The sequence below is a fragment of the Hibiscus syriacus genome, unplaced genomic scaffold, assembly GCF_006381635.1.
Source record: "Hibiscus syriacus cultivar Baekdansim isolate YM2019G1 unplaced genomic scaffold, ASM638163v2 tig00111920_pilon, whole genome shotgun sequence".
NCBI lineage: Eukaryota > Viridiplantae > Streptophyta > Magnoliopsida > Malvales > Malvaceae > Hibiscus > Hibiscus syriacus.
This window is the reverse complement of record NW_024063214.1, coordinates 32,083-50,414: the sequence shown is the minus strand read 5'-3', so window position 1 is coordinate 50,414 and position 18,332 is coordinate 32,083. Positions and strand designations below refer to the sequence as shown.

The following is an 18,332-nucleotide window of genomic DNA, read 5'->3' as shown; positions in this document are numbered from 1 at the left end:
GATACATTATGTAGACCTATTTGCTCATAAAACTGGTATATTTAAACTGTTTACATTGTTAATTTACCTATTACATTATATCTATGTATTTCGATGTTTTTAGTATCGACACGTTTTAGTGCAATTGGTTTTGAAATACATTCTAGACCAAAAGTATCGACACTTGTTTTATTTGTGTCGATACTTTTTGTACACTTGTTTTCTCATAAACCGGTATATTTAGACCGATTACATTGTTAATTTACCTATTACTTCATAATTATGGGTTTCGATGTTTTTGGGATCGACACTTCTTATAAATGTATCGACACGTTTAGTGCATTTAGTTTTGAAATACATTCTGGACCAAAAGTATCGACACTTGTTTTATTTGTGTCGATACTTTTTGTACACATGTTTTCTCAAAAATCGGTATACTTAGACCGGTTACATTGTTAATTTACCTAGTACATTATAATTATGGGTTTCGATGTTTGTGGGATCGACACTATTATAAATGTATCGACACTTTTTAGTGCACTTGGTTTTGAAATACATTCTGGACCAAAAGTATCGACACTTGTTTTATTTGTGTCGATACTTTTTGTACACTGTTTTCTCAAAAACCGGTATACTTAGACCGGTTAAATTGTTAATTTACATATTACATCATAATTATGGGTTTCGATATTTTAGGATCGACACTTATTATAAATGTATCGACACATTTTTCGTGCACTTGGTTTGGAAATACATTATGGACAACATGTATCGACACGAATGAATAAAACAAATTCATTATGCATATTATCATTAGTGTTGTTATTTGAAAAAGGTATGTTGTTACCTTATAACTGGAATTTGAAGTTTTCTCCGATGCATCCATTGAGTAAGTTGTTTTTTAGATGGATTGAATTTCTGTTTAGGGCTAATATTTATAGTGAAGCCGAAATTTACATTTAAATTCAAACTCAAACTCAAATTGAAATTTAAATTCAAACTCTAATTATAAATGAAATGAAAATGAAATGCCATGTTAAATTAAACATGTTAAAATGTAATATTTACTGTATAAGTCACATGTTATAATGTAATATTTATATTAAAAGACACAGTTACTGTGTTATATGATTTAGTTTTTTTGAATTGAATGAAAATATACACACAATATAATCAAACCAAAACACACATACACAATAAATTTATAGATAACAATGTTCAAATAATGTACCTACAACGAAATTAATCCGATGGAAAATGGTTATCGCTAACGAAGTCCGGAACATTAGACTCCTTCAACAAATTTTCCAAATACTCGTGTATTTTACCACCTTTTGCTGAGGACATAAATAAATAATTTCAATTATCAAACTAATCAGGTGCAATTTTACTAACAAGAAACTAATTTTTTTGATAAGGAACAAGAAACTAAATGAGCATAATCAGGAATAAATTTGTGTCATACTTAGAGCATTGTCGTCTGAATGGGAAGCAGCGTCGAAAGGATGTGGACATAAGTAATTGTTTATCTAATAAAAAAACATAAATTGTTAATCAATCAATCTATGAACAACTATTTAACTATGAAAATATGGCATGAATGTAACTTATAGGATTATGAATCATTTTTCGCGGTGAATCATCGACCAACAGTGTATTTAGGGCGTTAAAATCAGTAAACTCGTTCCAAACATTATTGAGATCTTTACAGTAGGTAAACTTATCTTCTGTTTTGCACTTACTTTGATCCTATTTACAAACAGTCGAACATAAATATGTAGGAATCTTAGACAAATTAAAGTTAGCAAATTGTAATGACAATCATCTTACCCAAACGAATAGAAAGTGGTCAGAGAACAAATGTAGTTTATCAAGTACACGGTCCATGTTATGCCTGAGATTGTAATCAAGTTTGAATGTTAACATTTAATTGTATATTAACGATTTTGGCTATAGTAATTTGAATTACTTAATAGTTCTAACCTCATCTTGGATGACCAAATGGCAACAACAAAATTCTATAAACAAAATTGCATAAATTCATATAATCCATTTATAGGATAACATTTGCAACATGAAGAAAATGAGATTAAAGTTGTACGCTTATATGTTATGGATATAAATTAACAGAATTGAAACCTTCTGGATGCCTTGGGATGTAGGCAAGGACACCATTGACATAAAAAATTACTAGTTTTCTTGCAGGCACCTCGCAGACACGATATACTTGTTTGGATCATCATCGTCGTCATCATCTTCATCTTCATCGTCATCTTCATTGACCGCTTGGTTATCCACATCTGTTAAAAGAAAATAAAATACATTTCAGAACATGTAAATGTTTATAAACTTAAATAATTAATTACCTAACTCGTTTGATGTCGTTGCCGTAATTCGTCACGCAACATGGAGACTTCATTGCGCAATGATGAAATATCGGCTCACATTCCGCTCACAAGGGAATCAATATGCTCCCGAAAATTACCATGTATTCCATCACTGTTGTAATTGTGACATCCTGTCCAACTTGAGCTTCTGGAGCTGCTGCAGCTTCTTCCATCTTTGCGTCTCCCATTGGTTGGTCGTCTTCATTGTTCTCCCTCTCTAGATCTAATCCGACATCTTTGACACACTTCCAACCGACTTTTTCAACAAAATCATATCCCGTTTTTTTAACAAATAACATATCAATCTTGCGGGTTAATCGAACAGGGGAGTCAAACGAAAAATCAACTTCTTCTTATTCAACAGATGGGTGATGACACATCCATATGGTAGTGAAGTTGAAATTGATGTTCCCTTTGTGACTATATATACAATTGTATTAAAAATCAGTTTAGCAATGTTTGGAGCCGTTTTGGATTTCGATTTATACTTTGTTATCCACCAATAATCGCTATCTCGAATCATTGAATGTTTTCCCCCACTAGGCCGAATAAACTAAGTCAGTATTTTTGGAAACACTCTCGACTCTAGATCTAGGTGAATTGGGCTATTTCTAGCAACCCGTTTAATTATAGACCAATCTACATCATTTTCATCTGAATCCCCTTTATTCACTACACCTAAACCCTTCGCAATAGTTTTCAGATATATATATATATCCTTCCCCATGACATGGTATTAATTACAATTATATTACTCTTATTAGGCTCATACTCGAAGGAAGCATTGTTGTAGAAGACTCTAACTAGGTTGGGGTAATATTTTGGTTCTACACCAAGGAATTCAAGCCAACCCCAAGATGTAAACGTGGATTTAAAACTAAAAGCATATTTATCATCGAACAAGAAACCCAAGTAAATGAGATGTTTGGGATGAATCTTCCTTACTTTAAACTCCTTTGCCATCTTTCTTTCTCCAAGTCGGATCTAAAGTTGTCAGTTTCGAACGACCTGATTTCCTTAGAAGGGGTGATTGTTTGAGAAGGAGGTTGTGGTTGAGAAGAGGTGGGTTGGGAAGAGGTAGGTTGAGAAGAGCTTTGAGAAAGACCCGCTTCTGACGCTAACATTTTGGAACCATTTTGGGTGTGGATGCTGTTACATTGGAACAAAAACACATTAAGGAAAAAAGACCAATCTGTAAATCAAACAAACCCTAATTTATGGCAAAATATCGACAAATCTACCTGAATATCTGATCGTAACAGTTATGAACGCTGGTATTCGTCAGAGTTGATGAGTTCTCTTCTACCTTTAGGTTTAGGGTTTTTTAATTTGGAGTTTGTATCATATTTATAATGAATGAAAAAAATGAGTAATTTACAAAGGTATCGACACAAGTTAATAAAGTGTCGATACATTATGGTGACCTGTTTTCAAATTAATTGGTATTTTTATACCGGTTACATTGTTAATTTACCTATTACATTATAATTATGGGTTTCGATGTTTTTGGGATCGACACTTATTATAAATGTATCGACACTTTTTAGTGCACTTGGTTTTGAAATACATTTTGGACCAAAAGTATCGACACTTGTTTTATTTGTGTCGATACTTTTTGTACACATGTTTTCTCAAAAACCGGTATACTTAGATCGATTACATTGTTAATTTAACTAGTACATTATAATTATGGGTTTCGATGTTTTTGGGATCGACACTTATAATAAATGTATCGACACTTTTTAGTGAACTTGGTTTTGAAATACATTCTGGACCAAAATTATCGACACTTGTTTTATTTGTGTCGATACTTTTTGTACACTTGTTTTCTCAAAAACCGGTATACTTAGACCGATTACATTGTTAATTTACCTAGTACATTATAATTATGGGTTTCGATTTTTGGGATCGACACTTATTATAAATGTATGGACACTTTTTAGTGCACTTGGTTTTGAAATACATTATATACCAAAAGTATCGACACTTGTTTTATTTGTGTCGATACTTTTTGTACACCTGTTTTCTCAAAAACCGGTATACTTAGACCGGTTAAATTGTTAATTTACCTATTAAATCATAATTATGGGTTTCGATGTTTTTGGAATCGACAGTTCTTATAAATGTATCGACACTTTTTAGTGCATTGGTTTTGAAATACATTCTGGACCAAAAGTATCGACACTTGTTTTATTTGTGTCGATACTTTTTATACACCTGTTTTCTCAAAAACCGGTATACTTAACCGGTTACATTGTTAATTTACCTAGTACATTATAATTATGGGTTTCGATGTTTTTGAGATCGACACTTATTATAAATGTATCGACACTTTTCAGTGCACTTGGTTTTGAAATACATTATGGACCAAAAGTATCGACACTTGTTTTATTTGTGTCGATACTTTTTGTACACCTGTTTTCTCAAAAACGGTATACTTAGACCGGTTACATTGTTAATTTACCTAGTACATTATAATTATGGGTTTCGATATTTTTGGGATCGACACTTATTATAAATGTATCGACACTTTTTAGTGCACTTGGTTTTGAAATACATTCTGGACCAAAAGTATCGACACTTGTTTTATTTGTGTCGATACTTTTTGTACACCTATTTTCTCAAAAATCGGTATACTTAGACCGGTTAAATTGTTAATTTACCTATTACATCATAATTATGGGTTTCGATGTTTTTGGGATCAACACTTATTATAAATGTATTACACATAAGTTTACTTATTCTCTCATTAAAACGGTATATTTTACCTATTAAGTTTGGGAACCATACTTGGACAAAATGTTGGAATCAAATCTTTGTGTTTATTAATTTTGTCATTATTATATTCTATTTTTGCCACCTACATTGTAAATTTACCTATTACTTTAAAGTTATTGCATTTTGTAATTATTGAACATACGTAATATGGAATGGGTCATTCAGTCCTGCACATGATGACAATTATTTTAGTGACATTTGGAATAATGCATACAACGATCTCCATATATCGTAACTATCAACATGACTCCTATTGTGTATAAGAAACATGTACAAAAAACATTTGGATAACTTTTCTCATCTCATACATAATTACATTCACATACAAAATTATAAATCGTATACAAAATTAAAAATCTTATACAAAATTAACCCTACATTTACATCATCCCTTCCTTTTGTTATTATTGGTTGCATGGCAACTTTTGTCATCTTCGCTCTTAGTTGATTTTGATTGTGGCTTACGAGATCGTTTAATATTTGCATACGATCCCATTCTCCAACAACATATATTCAAATTGTCAGTACCTTAAGTATTGTAGACCACAACATTCAATCTACGACTTTTAACAATTTAACCGCAAACTAATTTTTAATTCTACTTACAAAATCACCAGTAGCCCCTCTAGAACCGATCGATTCCATCCACATCATCACATAAATGTCGCAATCATGTCCATTCGCTTGCTCGTTCATCTTATGCTCCGCGAATTTGAATCTTTGCAAGGGGAAATTTCCTAGAGATCCACATGCTTCTACCCAAATTTTTTTCTTATTATAACTATCTAATATTTCATCTGCATTAAAAAATATGAAGTTATGATCCAAACAAATTATGCATTATAATTTACATAATTTCCTTTCATACATACCAATCTCTTAGCATCATTCACTCTCTGTTTAGCTGCTTCAGATGTAAACAAACTATCATATACAATTGCAACACGGTCTACCATATCCAACATCAACAGATACCAATGTGAATTATTGTGGTTTATTGTGATCATGATCTGCAACAAATTTCACACCCAATTTGATAAAATTCAACATTATATATCCAAAACAATGTTTTTAAAACTGGACCGGACATTGAATCGGTGAAGGTATTGGTTCACTAGTTCAACGGGTTCAACCGCGGTTGAACTGGATTTTATATAAAATAATATTTTTTTTTAATTTTACATAATATTCAAAGTAATATTAATATATATGTAATACTTTTTTAAGTTTACAATATTAAAATGTATAAAAATATCACAAGTCATAACATTATAAATTAAAAACCATAAAATCAAGTGAAACAAAATGATTCAAATCAACTACAATATGATATTTAAGTAAAACATATTAAATAATAAATATAATTATATAAATATAATCAAAAAAATAAAACTGGGCTTAAAAAATCATAACAAATGATGTCATTTGGTTTAATTTAAAAAAACAATCTCACATGGCTAAGAAACATAGAAGAGCATCCCAAAAGTTTAAAGAGTAAAAATATGAGAACAAAACAATCCCATATGGCTAAGAAACATAGAAGAGCATCCCAACTTACTTCTATAAATAATAGAGGTAATTTGACATTCAAATCATTGAGCCTTTTGGTGAGCACAGAGCAAACTATTCTTTTGCTTCAATTGAGTTCAAATTTTAGGCTTCAATCGAACTCTAATTTTTTTTGAGTTCGAGCCTTTTCGAGTTCAAGTTTTAATATTATATTTCGAGTTCGAGTTGAACTTGATAATTTTTAGCTTGTGAGTTTTTTAGTCGAGTTGAGCTTACTTTTAAAGTTTTCAAGTTTGAGTCGAGTTCAGCAATACTCGAATTTGACTTGGCTCGTTGAACAAACGACGTCATTTGGTTTAATTTTTTTTTTAAAAAAAGTGAAACGGCGGTTCAAACTGGTTTTCCCAGTTTTCATCGGTTCACCCCGGTTCTACCGATTTTCAGCCGGTTCATTACCAGCCCGGTTTTGTGAGGTAACCGGGTCGGACAGGCCACCGGTTCACGGTTCAACGGTCGGTCCGGTCGGTTTTCATAACCATGATCCAAAAACATCATTTATGCCTATTCGTATGGTGTCTTACCTTCTCACAGTTGGTGAATTTCATATAGTTATGCAACATGGCACCCCAAAAACTCACAATACCCTCAACATTACAGATGTTGTCCAACGCCTGTTTCTGCAATTACGTGACAATAATTATTAATTTACCGTCTATAACATTACTTTTCAACATTTATTAATTTAAGTCACCGCTAAGTGGTATGGAATGTAGCCAATCATCCGACCTGATTTTTTAGAATCGTAGCATACTGTCCAGGCGAGCAAATCAATAACCTAACAAAATTAATTACACAATCAGAATATATTCAATAGGTTTTAACTTTTAATTGATTTCTACTTACCACACCGCTAACCCATTCACTAGGCTTCAACGTTGCAACGTCGGATACACTAGCGTATTGATTTCCCATTGAGATTACAGAATATTTGTATGAATCATTAGGATTAATATATTGTCATGAAATATTTAAATATCTCTCACAAAGCAATATATTTAACTTACCCTGATTCTAACCCACTATTCTATAAATAATCACAAATTGCAGCTTTGACCGGTTCAATTCGCTTGGAATAACGCTTTTTCAACCTACAGTTTGCATACAAATTTTTGTCACAACAACATGATAAAAATCAAATTAAGTTTTCTTTTATTCAACTTACCTTCAGCTTCTTCTGGGGTGCAGCACATTCGAATCCAAATCTGCGTCTCTAACACTCTCCGGTGTATAGGTGTTAGTGACATCCTTTCTCCTCATTTCCTCCATCTTTTCTTCTTCCTCCATCTTCTATTCTTCAAAATTTTTCAGTTCATCATATTTTGCTCTACATAGCTCTTCATCTCTTTCATTTCACCATTCATTTCCCCCCCTTCATCCAAGTTTTTCTCAACCACCTCCTTCACCCCTGTAAGTTCACTCCTCAATTCCATAACCTCCTTGACAACTACATCAATTTTTCCACCCGTCAACAGATTAAGTTCCCTCAACACCTCAACTTCATTCACCACTACATCTACCTTTCCTTCCACTTCCCCTTATGTCTCTCAAATGTCTCTTCGAGTCTTGATTGTGTTTGATGAATATCAAAAAGGATTTTTTTAATATCAGTCAATTCAGACATCAAAATGTTGAATTTACTCTTTTTTAATATCTCTTTTTCCTTCTCTAATGCCTCATCTGCTTCCTCTGCCTCCTCGGCCTCCTCTACCTTATTGACAATAACCTTCAAAATTAAATTTGTATTAAGACATTAATTATATTCTTAATATTATTTAATTACATTTATTACCATTTCTAGCTTCCTCGGTCTATCCAACTTCAACTTCACCATCACTCTAACCACCTCTTCCTTCCCCCATGCACGATGCGTGCCACTCTGTTTCTTTCATAAGCCGACAAACTATCACATCCCGACCAAAAATCAAACAGTGCAACATGCATTTATAATAAAAGTTATCATTTTATATAATAACCATACTATCATTTTATATAAAAAAACAAAAACATTCTTCAACTTAGTTACCTTTAAGATTGCTATGCACCCTTTGAGGTATCTCTGGCTGCCATTTTGAAAGGTGATTATTGATTTAATCAATCTCAAATGGACATATTCAGCCCAATTGAATTCACCCTTTAAACCTTCATCGCAAATGAGCTTCATATTGTCTTGTTCGTTGACGTATCACCCGTTGGACAAAAAAATATCCCGACAAGGTACAATAGAACTCGGCCTTTAGCTCATCCCCCCGTAAGATCCACTTTTGATATCCTCTTCAACTTCAGCATATGTCACCTTCTGATTCAAACCATATTTGGAGGCAAGTGCTTTCCAGTTCTTACTCCTACAAACTACTACAATACTTTTGCCTTTGTTTTGTACCCCAAGACGACTGCAGCAGTCGATACCCCCAGAGGGAATGAATAATCACCATATTTAGCAATACATTGTTTGACATCAAATTGCTCCATCAAGGATCGACACAATTCCCTCTGAATTGGTCGATCCCCTACTTCTATCAATGATCCAAACCCCATTTCCCTCAGCACATTCAACTGATCCTTCTCTTTAAGGTGTTCAATTAATGAATTCACCCTTTTTATTCTGCACCATGTCGACACTTCCTACATTTTTTAACAATATATAATGTTATTGTTCTTATATATCTTGTATCAACGTATTTACAAGTTTAATGAATACTTTCTTTTCATGTGCTTTCATCCGTTCTTTGTATTCTTTACTATCATTCCTTGACTGTGTGATGTAAGGTTCCTTTTCAGCATCACTCATCGAATTCCATTTCGACCTCACATCTTCTGTCACCTAATATTAAGCATAAACATTTCTTAATCAATACATTAACGCTAAATAATACTCAATGTCAATTTCATTTTACATACCGAACCGCTGTGTGTGCCATCTTCCTTCATCCTTTTGCATTCGGCCATACTGTCAACATTTAAAATTTGTAATCAATTTAAAGTTTTTAAATACTTTAATCCAATTACCATTTCAACAATAATAACAAAAATACATTGATACTTACTAGAAGTACATATATCCACCCTCTGGTTGCTTTCCACCCATTGACTTCATTTTTCCTTCATATATCAGTTTGCGCAAATCAAATCAAATACTGCTTACATACACTTTATTCAATATACAAAAATCAATAACCACTCTTTGTGGTAAAACGGTTGGTCTTCAAAAGAATTTGAATGGCCACTACAACAAGTGTCGGCACATTTATACAACTTAAAATATCATTTTCTACCTATAAGATCATTTTTTACTATAATATCATTTTTTATATGATATTAAATAAAAGTATCGATATCGGTCCCAAATGATTCTTTACTTCGAAAACCCCAAACAACGACACATAAAAACCATATTTCCGATTACTGTAATAATAAAAAAACTAGGGTTTCAACAATGTACCTTTCGATTCGACTGCAGCAACAAACAAACAAAACTTCGCCGGAGAAACGCCTTCTGAAATGCAACAACAATTACGCTTCGATTTCAAAAACTCTATCTATTTTCAGAGGAAATTTAGCTATGTCTTTATTTTTACACCAGATATGTTATTTATATTTAATCGATACAACTACCTAAGTGTCGATACTTTTATGTCAAGTGTCGATACTTTCGATAGGATATTTACCTATTTCTTTGAAAGTATCGATAATTTATTACGCGTACTTATTAAAATATCGACATCTTCAACATATCCAGTAGCGCTTTATCGGTTTTGTCATTTTTTAGACCTGTTTTGTCTATTTTTACCTGTTTTATTGTTATGGATCGATACATTTTTTTAAAGTATCGACACTTTATAGAAGCTATAACTTCTTCTCTTTTAAATTCCAAAAGTATCGATACTTATATTAAAGTATCGACACTTTCAACATATCCGGTAGTTATTTATTTGTTTTGTCATTTTGAGACCGGTTTTGTCATATTTTAGGATGTTATATTGTTATGTATCGATACATTTGCATAAAGTGTCGACACGTTTTAGGCGCTATAACTTCTTCTCTTTTAAATTCAGAAAGTGTCGATACTTATATTAAATTATCTACACTTTCAACATATCCGGTAGCGCTTTACCGGTTTTGTCATTTTTAGACCGGTTTTGTCCTATTTTTACCTGTTATATTGTTATGGATCGATACATTTTTTTAAAGTATCGACACTTTATAGGCGCTATAACTTCTTCTCTTTTAAATTCCAAAAGTGTCGATACTTATATTAAAGTATCAACATTTTCAACATATCCGGTAGTTATTTATCTCTTTTGTCATTTTGAGACCGGTTTTGTCATATTTTAGGTTGTTATTTTGTTATGGATCGATATATTTTTTAAAGTGTCGACACGTTTTAGGCGCTATAACTTCTTCTCTTTTAAATTCAGAAAGTGTCGATACTTATATTAAATTATCAACACTTTTAATATATCCGATATCGTTTTACCGATTTTGTCATTTTTTAGACCTGTTTTGTCCTATTTTTACCTGTTATATTGTTATGGATCGATATATTTTTTAAAAGTATCAATACTTTATAGGCATTATAACTTCTCTATTAAATTCTAAAAGTGTCGATATTTATATTAAAGTATCGACACTTTTAACATATTCGGTAGTTATTTACCTGTTTTGTCATTTTGAGACCGGTTTTGTCATATTTTAGAATGTTATATTGTTATGGATCGATACATTTTTTTAAAGTGTCGACACATTTTAGACGCTATAATTTCTTCTCTTTTAAATTCAGAAAGTGTCGATACTTATATTAAATTATCGACACTTTCAATATATCCGGTATCGTTTTACCGATTTTGTCATTTTTAGACCTGTTTTGTCCTATTTTTACTTGTTATATTGTTATGGATCGATACATTTTTTTAAAGTATCGACACTTTATAGGTGCTATAACTTCTTCTCTTTTAAATTCCAAAAGTGTCGATACTTATATTAAAGTATCGACACTTTCAACATATCCGGTAGTTATTTACCTGTTTTGTCATTTTGAGACTGGTTTTGTTATATTTTAGGTTGTTATATTGTTATGGATCGATATATTTTTTTAAAGTGTCGACATATTTTAGGCGCTAAAACTTCTTCTCTTTTAAATTCAGAAAGTGTCGATACTTATATTAAATTATCGACACTTTCAATATATCCGTATCATTTTACCGATTTTGTCATTTTTTAGACCTGTTTTGTCCTATTTACCTGTTATATTGTTATGAATCGATACATTTTTTAAAAATATCGACAATTTATAGGCGCTATAACTTCTTCTCTTTTAAATATCAAAAATGTCGATACTTATATTAAAGTATCGACCCTTTCAACATATTTGGTAGTTATTTACCTGTTTTGTCATTTTGAGACCGGTTTTGTCATATTTTAGGCTGTTATATTGTTATGGATCGATACATTTGCGTAAAGTGTCGACACGTTTTAGGCGCTATAACTTATTCTCTTTTAAATTCAGAAAGTGTCGATACTTATATTAAATTATCGACACTTTCAACATATCCGGTAGTGCTTTACCTATTTTGTCATTTTTTAGACCTGTTTTTCCTATGGATCGATACATTTTTCATTTGTATCGACACAAACCGACAAGCTAAGTTTGTCGGTTGCCAAATTATTTAATATTTCTTCATGATTTAGACCTACTACATTATTATTACTCAACATTTCCGGTAGCACTAAACCCACTTTGTTAAATATATTATAATGTATCCGGTAACACCGTATATTAACCCGTCTTTCCTGAGACAATCCCAAAAGATAAGGGAAAGACTGAGATAGAAGCCTGTCAAATCAAGTCATCCCTTTGGTAAATGTGGAAACATTACAAATAGTTGCGAAGGATGTTTTTAGAGTGTAATTTGATAGAAGAAAAATAAAGTAGAGAGAGTACTATCACCACTAGCATGGTCGTCTTGAAAGGAAATATAAGAGGATTTTTTAGGATCCTCGAAATTTTTTTTTCCTATAAATCCTAGGTTGACAACTTTATATGGCTATTCACGCATCCATATTATATTATGGGAAACAATCAAAAGGAACAAAAAGGAATAATCCAAAGGACATTGGGAAATCCTTATCATACGAGGTCTACTACAATCCCAAAGATCTAAGACAATTTTGAAGATAAATCCTTTCACGGGATAAACCACATTATGGAAATTTCTTTTTTTCCCTACAAATCCTAGGTTGACCTCTTTCCATGGCTAATATCCTTGATTGGACTCCTCCTTTGTAGCCATATTTGTGGCTCTTACACATGAAGATCATGAGGAAAGACGGGAATTGACACAATAGTCCAATCCTCCGTCACAATTCGCCCTTTTGGAGACTAAAAGAACCCGACTGTTTTTATACATCTCTTCTAGAAACAAAATAGTTTCCCAAGATGGCTTAAGTCAAGTCGGTGACAAGGAAATTATTAGAAGACGACGCCATTTCTCTCATTAGCATCCTTAATACTTTTGATGAAGATTACATGAAGAAGTGGCAAAAGGACACATCCTTCACTTCATATGTCCTCTCCATTGTATCTTATCAATCGGTCATAGAATTGGCATCTCTTTACCCCCTAGGTCAATTTATATAGCCAAGGTGTTTCTTCCCCTCTCGCCTTACCTTATTGCTTTACAACCAAAAACCTTGAACTACATTCTTGTTTTCTTAACCTCATTGCTCAACAATGACGGAAGAAGTTCTACATCTCATGAACCAACTTTCATTCATCGAAGAGGAAGTTTCTATCTTTAAAACTCCTAAAGTGATCCGTGAGGAAGATCTCGACGTTATGGATAAATGGACGGTTGGGAAGCTCATATCCTTCAAGCTCGTCGAATGAGATTCAATGTTAAAAGATTTTCGCTCGGTCTGGGGTGCGAACAAACTAATGGAAAGATCATGCTTGGGCCCAAACATATTCCTTTTGAAATTTAATACTATTGAAGACAAGCAAGAGGTTATGAAAAAACTCCATGGAGCTTTGATGGAGAGTTGCTCATGGTTTGCGACATTGATCCCACACTGAGTGTTGACGAATTCAATTTCGACTCCTTCCTATTTGGGTTAGAGTCATCGGGCTTCCCCTAGGGCTCATGAACCAAATGTCCAGGGTAAAAATAGGGAGTACTATTGGAAGGTCCATCGCTTAACTTAAGGAATGGTGAATGTCGACTTGGAGAATTCCTTCGCATCAAAATAGAAATCAACATCAAGAAACCTCTACGCAGATGTCTTAATGTAGGTTTGAGAGCGGATAGAAGCATTTGTCAGTGCTTTCTGAAATATGAAAGACTTCATTCTGCCATGATTTTGGTTTTCTTGGGCACGTTATCATGGAATGTCTTACTTTTATTGTCAATAGTTTAAACCTTCTCCAATATGGCGATTGACTTCGGGTCTGCTCAACTCTGTATCATGTTAGCACATAGAGAGTTCGAAGAGAAGGCATATTTTATGTCGAGCAAGAAGACCTTTCGCTTATCGAACCAGACCCATCGCTAGAAAGCTCGTACCGCTCCTTCAAAGTCTATTCCATACTACCAGATGGAGGAACTAACGAATCCCACCCCCGTGTGAACCCAAGGGATTTTAATGTGGAATTACAAGAGACCAAACCGGAGCAAGAGGAAGAACAAGAAGCAGACAATGGCTTTGCAATCCAAACTATCATAATTGAGAAGGAACTAATCGTTTAAATGATTTCATCAAGCAATGGAAAGAGGAAAAGTGGAGGAAAACATAACGACAAAAAGTGAAACAAGAAGCATAATGGTCAAAGTGAACAAACGGTGGCAGCCAATTCCACGACCCTTCGAGGGGAGAAAGAGCCTACATCCAGAAACATCAAGGCACCTTTCGAAGTTGACCAACCAATTGAACCAACGGTGGAAGCTGATGATCATCCCTGTCGATCGCCATGAGTATTGTTTGTTGAAATTATCGTGGACTTGGGAACCCATCGAACAATTTATAAGCTTAAACTTTTATTTTGAAAAAAAATATCCCTTCCTTGTATTTTTTTTGGAAAGTAGACATAGGAAGAACAAAGCTGAGTATGTTCGGACTAGGCTTGGTAAGAAAAACTATTTTGTTGTTGAGAGCTCTGAAGGTTGTATATGGCTCATTTTGTTTTGGAATGAAAATATCAACGTGACCCTTCTTGGCTACTCAACTTTCCACATTGATGCTGAAATAATTTAGAATAATTTTCATTTTTGTTTCACTGGTTTCTATAGTGCTTGTACTAGTTCAAGAAAAATAGAAAATTGGGAATTAATGAAACGGCTCGCTACGACCTCGAACTTATCTTGGATAGTTGGAGGAGATTTCATTGAAATCATCCATCCTAGCGATAAAGAATGAGGTAGAAGAAGGCCAAACGTCGAAACTCAAGCGTTTCAAGATTGCCTTCAAGAGGCTATTCTCTGGGACCTCAAACCTAAAATCGATTGGTTTACTTAGAGCTCCGATCGAAAGATGAATAACCACGTTCGCAAATGAATTGAAAAGTTTGTGGCAACCCCAATTGGATCCAATAATTTACTCACTACTCCACCCTCTCAAAATTCCACCTCGTTCGATCACTCCTTTTCTGTCTTCTTTTTTAGGGGCCGGTCAGAAGTAATTCTCATGTGCCAAGAGAATATTACTTTAAATTTGACCCTTGTTGGGGAAAAGAAGAAAATTGTAAAAATATTGTCAAAAACTCTTGGCCTAACGCAACTGGTTCGACCCTTAACAAGATGAAAGAAACTGGGCTTAATTTGGGTCATTGGTAAAACAAAAGACGACACAAGGCAAAAAAGGAGGAAAATAGTATTAGATCTAAATCCAAAAGATGAAGCTAGAGCCAATCTCAGAAGACTCTTTGGAGCACCTTTGTGCCATTAAAGATGAGCTTAAGCAACTCATTGAAAAAGATGAGACTTACTGGAGACAAAGATCTAGGGTGGCCCGACTCATAGAGGGAGTCATAAATACAACTTTCTTCCATGCTAGAGCGAATGATAGAAAAAAGAAAAATTGGATTGAAAACCTTCAAGATGAGAATGGAAACCAGGTTGACCAAATTGAAGACATCTTTCGAGTTGCTACTGATTTCTTTTCATCTCTTTCGTTCCTCAAATATGGAAACTTCGCTCGGCAGGGCACATGCGTTATCCTTAATAAAGTACGTTTCCATTTTCATGAAAATGAGTTGTGGTTAGGGGTAAAATGCCACTCGAGTCCAGAGCTAGCTGGTTCTCCCTGTAATGCATTGAGGCGCAACAGTTGACTGGACATCTAGGGGTAAAACTCTCTTTCAGTGTGGGCTGCGAGAACGATACCAAATCGAGGCAAACTCGCATTAAATCCTGCAAGTTAGCAACTAATGTGTCACTGAAGCCGATACTCGAGTCTCTGACGAAGTTTCACTTCCGATGAGGTTTTGTTGGCTTTCAAACAAATCTATACCAATAAAGCAATTGGAATTGATGGTCTCTCTAGTTCCTTTTATTGTTCCTTTTAGGCATTGTGGGTAATGACCTTATCCATTTATGCCTCAACCTCCTTAATGGTTCTATTAGCATGAAAAAAGTTAACAAAATTGTCATCGTCCTCATACCCAAAGTCAACAACCCTTAATCCATGAAAAAATTCAATCACATTAGTCTCTGCAACGTCATTTACGAAATTATTGTTAAGGTTATTGTCAACTGCCTGAAACTAATCATGCCTAAATGTATAGCACAAAATCAATATTCCTTTGTCCCAGGTATGAGAATATCTAACAACTTTATAGTTGTGCATGAGCTCTTTCACTATCTAAAAAGTGATAAAAATGGACCTAACAAAGGGTCGCTCTAAAGCTCGATATGGAAAAGGCGTACGACAGGGCGAGTGGAATTTTGTGCTGAAAATTATGAAAAAAATTGGTTTCAATGAAGAATTCATCAAGCTTATCCAGAGGTGCATCAACACTGTTAGATTAGAACCAACTGACAACTTTCAAAAGGCTTCACTCCGGAATAGAGGGCTTCGTCAAGGTGATCCCTTTCCCCTTACTTGTTCTTCTTTTGTGTTCAGAGACTTTTGGCTCTCCTTACTAAAGCTCAACAAGACGAATGCATCAAAGGTGTCAAAGCTAGTGTGCGAGGCCCAATAATCACTCATATTCTTTATGCTGACGATAGTATAATTTTCCTCAAGAACTCCATCCAAGAGGCTCAAAAGAGAAAAGACTTCTTCACACTTACGAACTCTCTTCGAGCCAGAAGATTAACTTTGATAAATATAGAATCTACTTCAACAAGAACACAAACCAGACTAATAGAAGACATCAGGCAAATTTTTAGAGTTAAAGAATCTGAAGGTTCAGGGACTTACTTGGGTCTCCATCTTGTTGTCGGAAAAGGGAAAATTCCAATATTCAACTTCATCAAAGATAAAACAGTAAAGTGCATTAAAGGTTGGTCTAAAAACATCTTCGCTTTCAGAGGAATAGATATTTTTCTGAAGTCAGTGGCGCAAGCTCTCCCTATGTATGTGATATCCTACTATCTGCTCTGGGAAGGTATAATTGAGGACATAACAAGACAAATCCACACTTTCTGGTGGTCTGGCAAGTACGATAAAAGAGGTTGGGCTATGGTTGCTTGGGACAAAGTTTGTAAAGATAAAATATTAGGAATGATTTGATTCAGGGACCTTAAAACTTTTAATTTGGCTCTTCTCAGAAACCAATTATGGAGATTCATTCAGGATTAGAGTTCCATGGCCTTCCAAGTTTTTAAAGCCAAGTACTTCCCTAACTCTGATTTTTTTTCAACACCAAAATAGGGGACAAGACTAACATCTACAAAGTCAAATAGGCTCTTAAATATGGCTTTCTCTGGAGATTCGGCCTGGAAGGAAGAACAAGAATGTTTCTTGATAAATGGGGGGACTCGAACCCAATCGACTAAAAAACCACTTATGGAGACAACAGTGATTCCCCTTTCAAATGCACGAATTTTATGAAACCCGAGTCTGCTAACTCGAATTATATTAAAGTCAGTTAGATCCTTCTCCCGGAATATGCCAATAAAGTGCTATCAACTCTCATTGCACCGAATTATGAAGATAAGATGATATGGTGTCATCATAACATCGGTTGCTACTCTGCCAAATCCATATATATATGGCTTCTTCTAAGAAAGAACCTTCAGGCGGAGCAAGGGAAAATATGGAAATACTTGCTAAACTCTCAATTCTTCCAAAAATTCGCATCTTCGGTTGGAGACCATGTCACAATGCACTGTCAACTGGGGAAAATTAAGCTAATCTAACATTTCGGAGGGAACATGCCCTCTATGTAATGAGGAAATATTATCTCTTATGCATGCTCTTAAGGATTGCGCTAAGACGATGAGAGTTCTTCAAATCTCTGGGCTTAACGAGGATATAATCAACTGGCAAGGAAGCTCAGGCAAAAAGTGGTTAGAATGGATCCTGACTAAAATGGACACTGAAGGGTTTTTCAAACTCCTCATCCTGACTAAAGTGGTTAGAAGTGGGTTCATGACAAGGAGCTACAAGAAGACAAAGATGTGGTGA

General features: G+C 34.1%; 1 protein-coding gene across 1 annotated transcript; it reads left to right on the top strand.

The window, feature by feature from the left end:
* The first annotated feature begins 16,578 nt into the window (after positions 1-16,578).
* Positions 16,579-18,332, top strand: LOC120172972. Its single transcript, XM_039180287.1, has 3 exons — positions 16,579-16,719; positions 16,824-17,402; positions 18,129-18,332. The coding sequence occupies exons 1-3, from the start codon at positions 16,579-16,581 to the stop codon at positions 18,330-18,332; spliced, it is 924 nt and encodes a 307-aa protein (XP_039036218.1).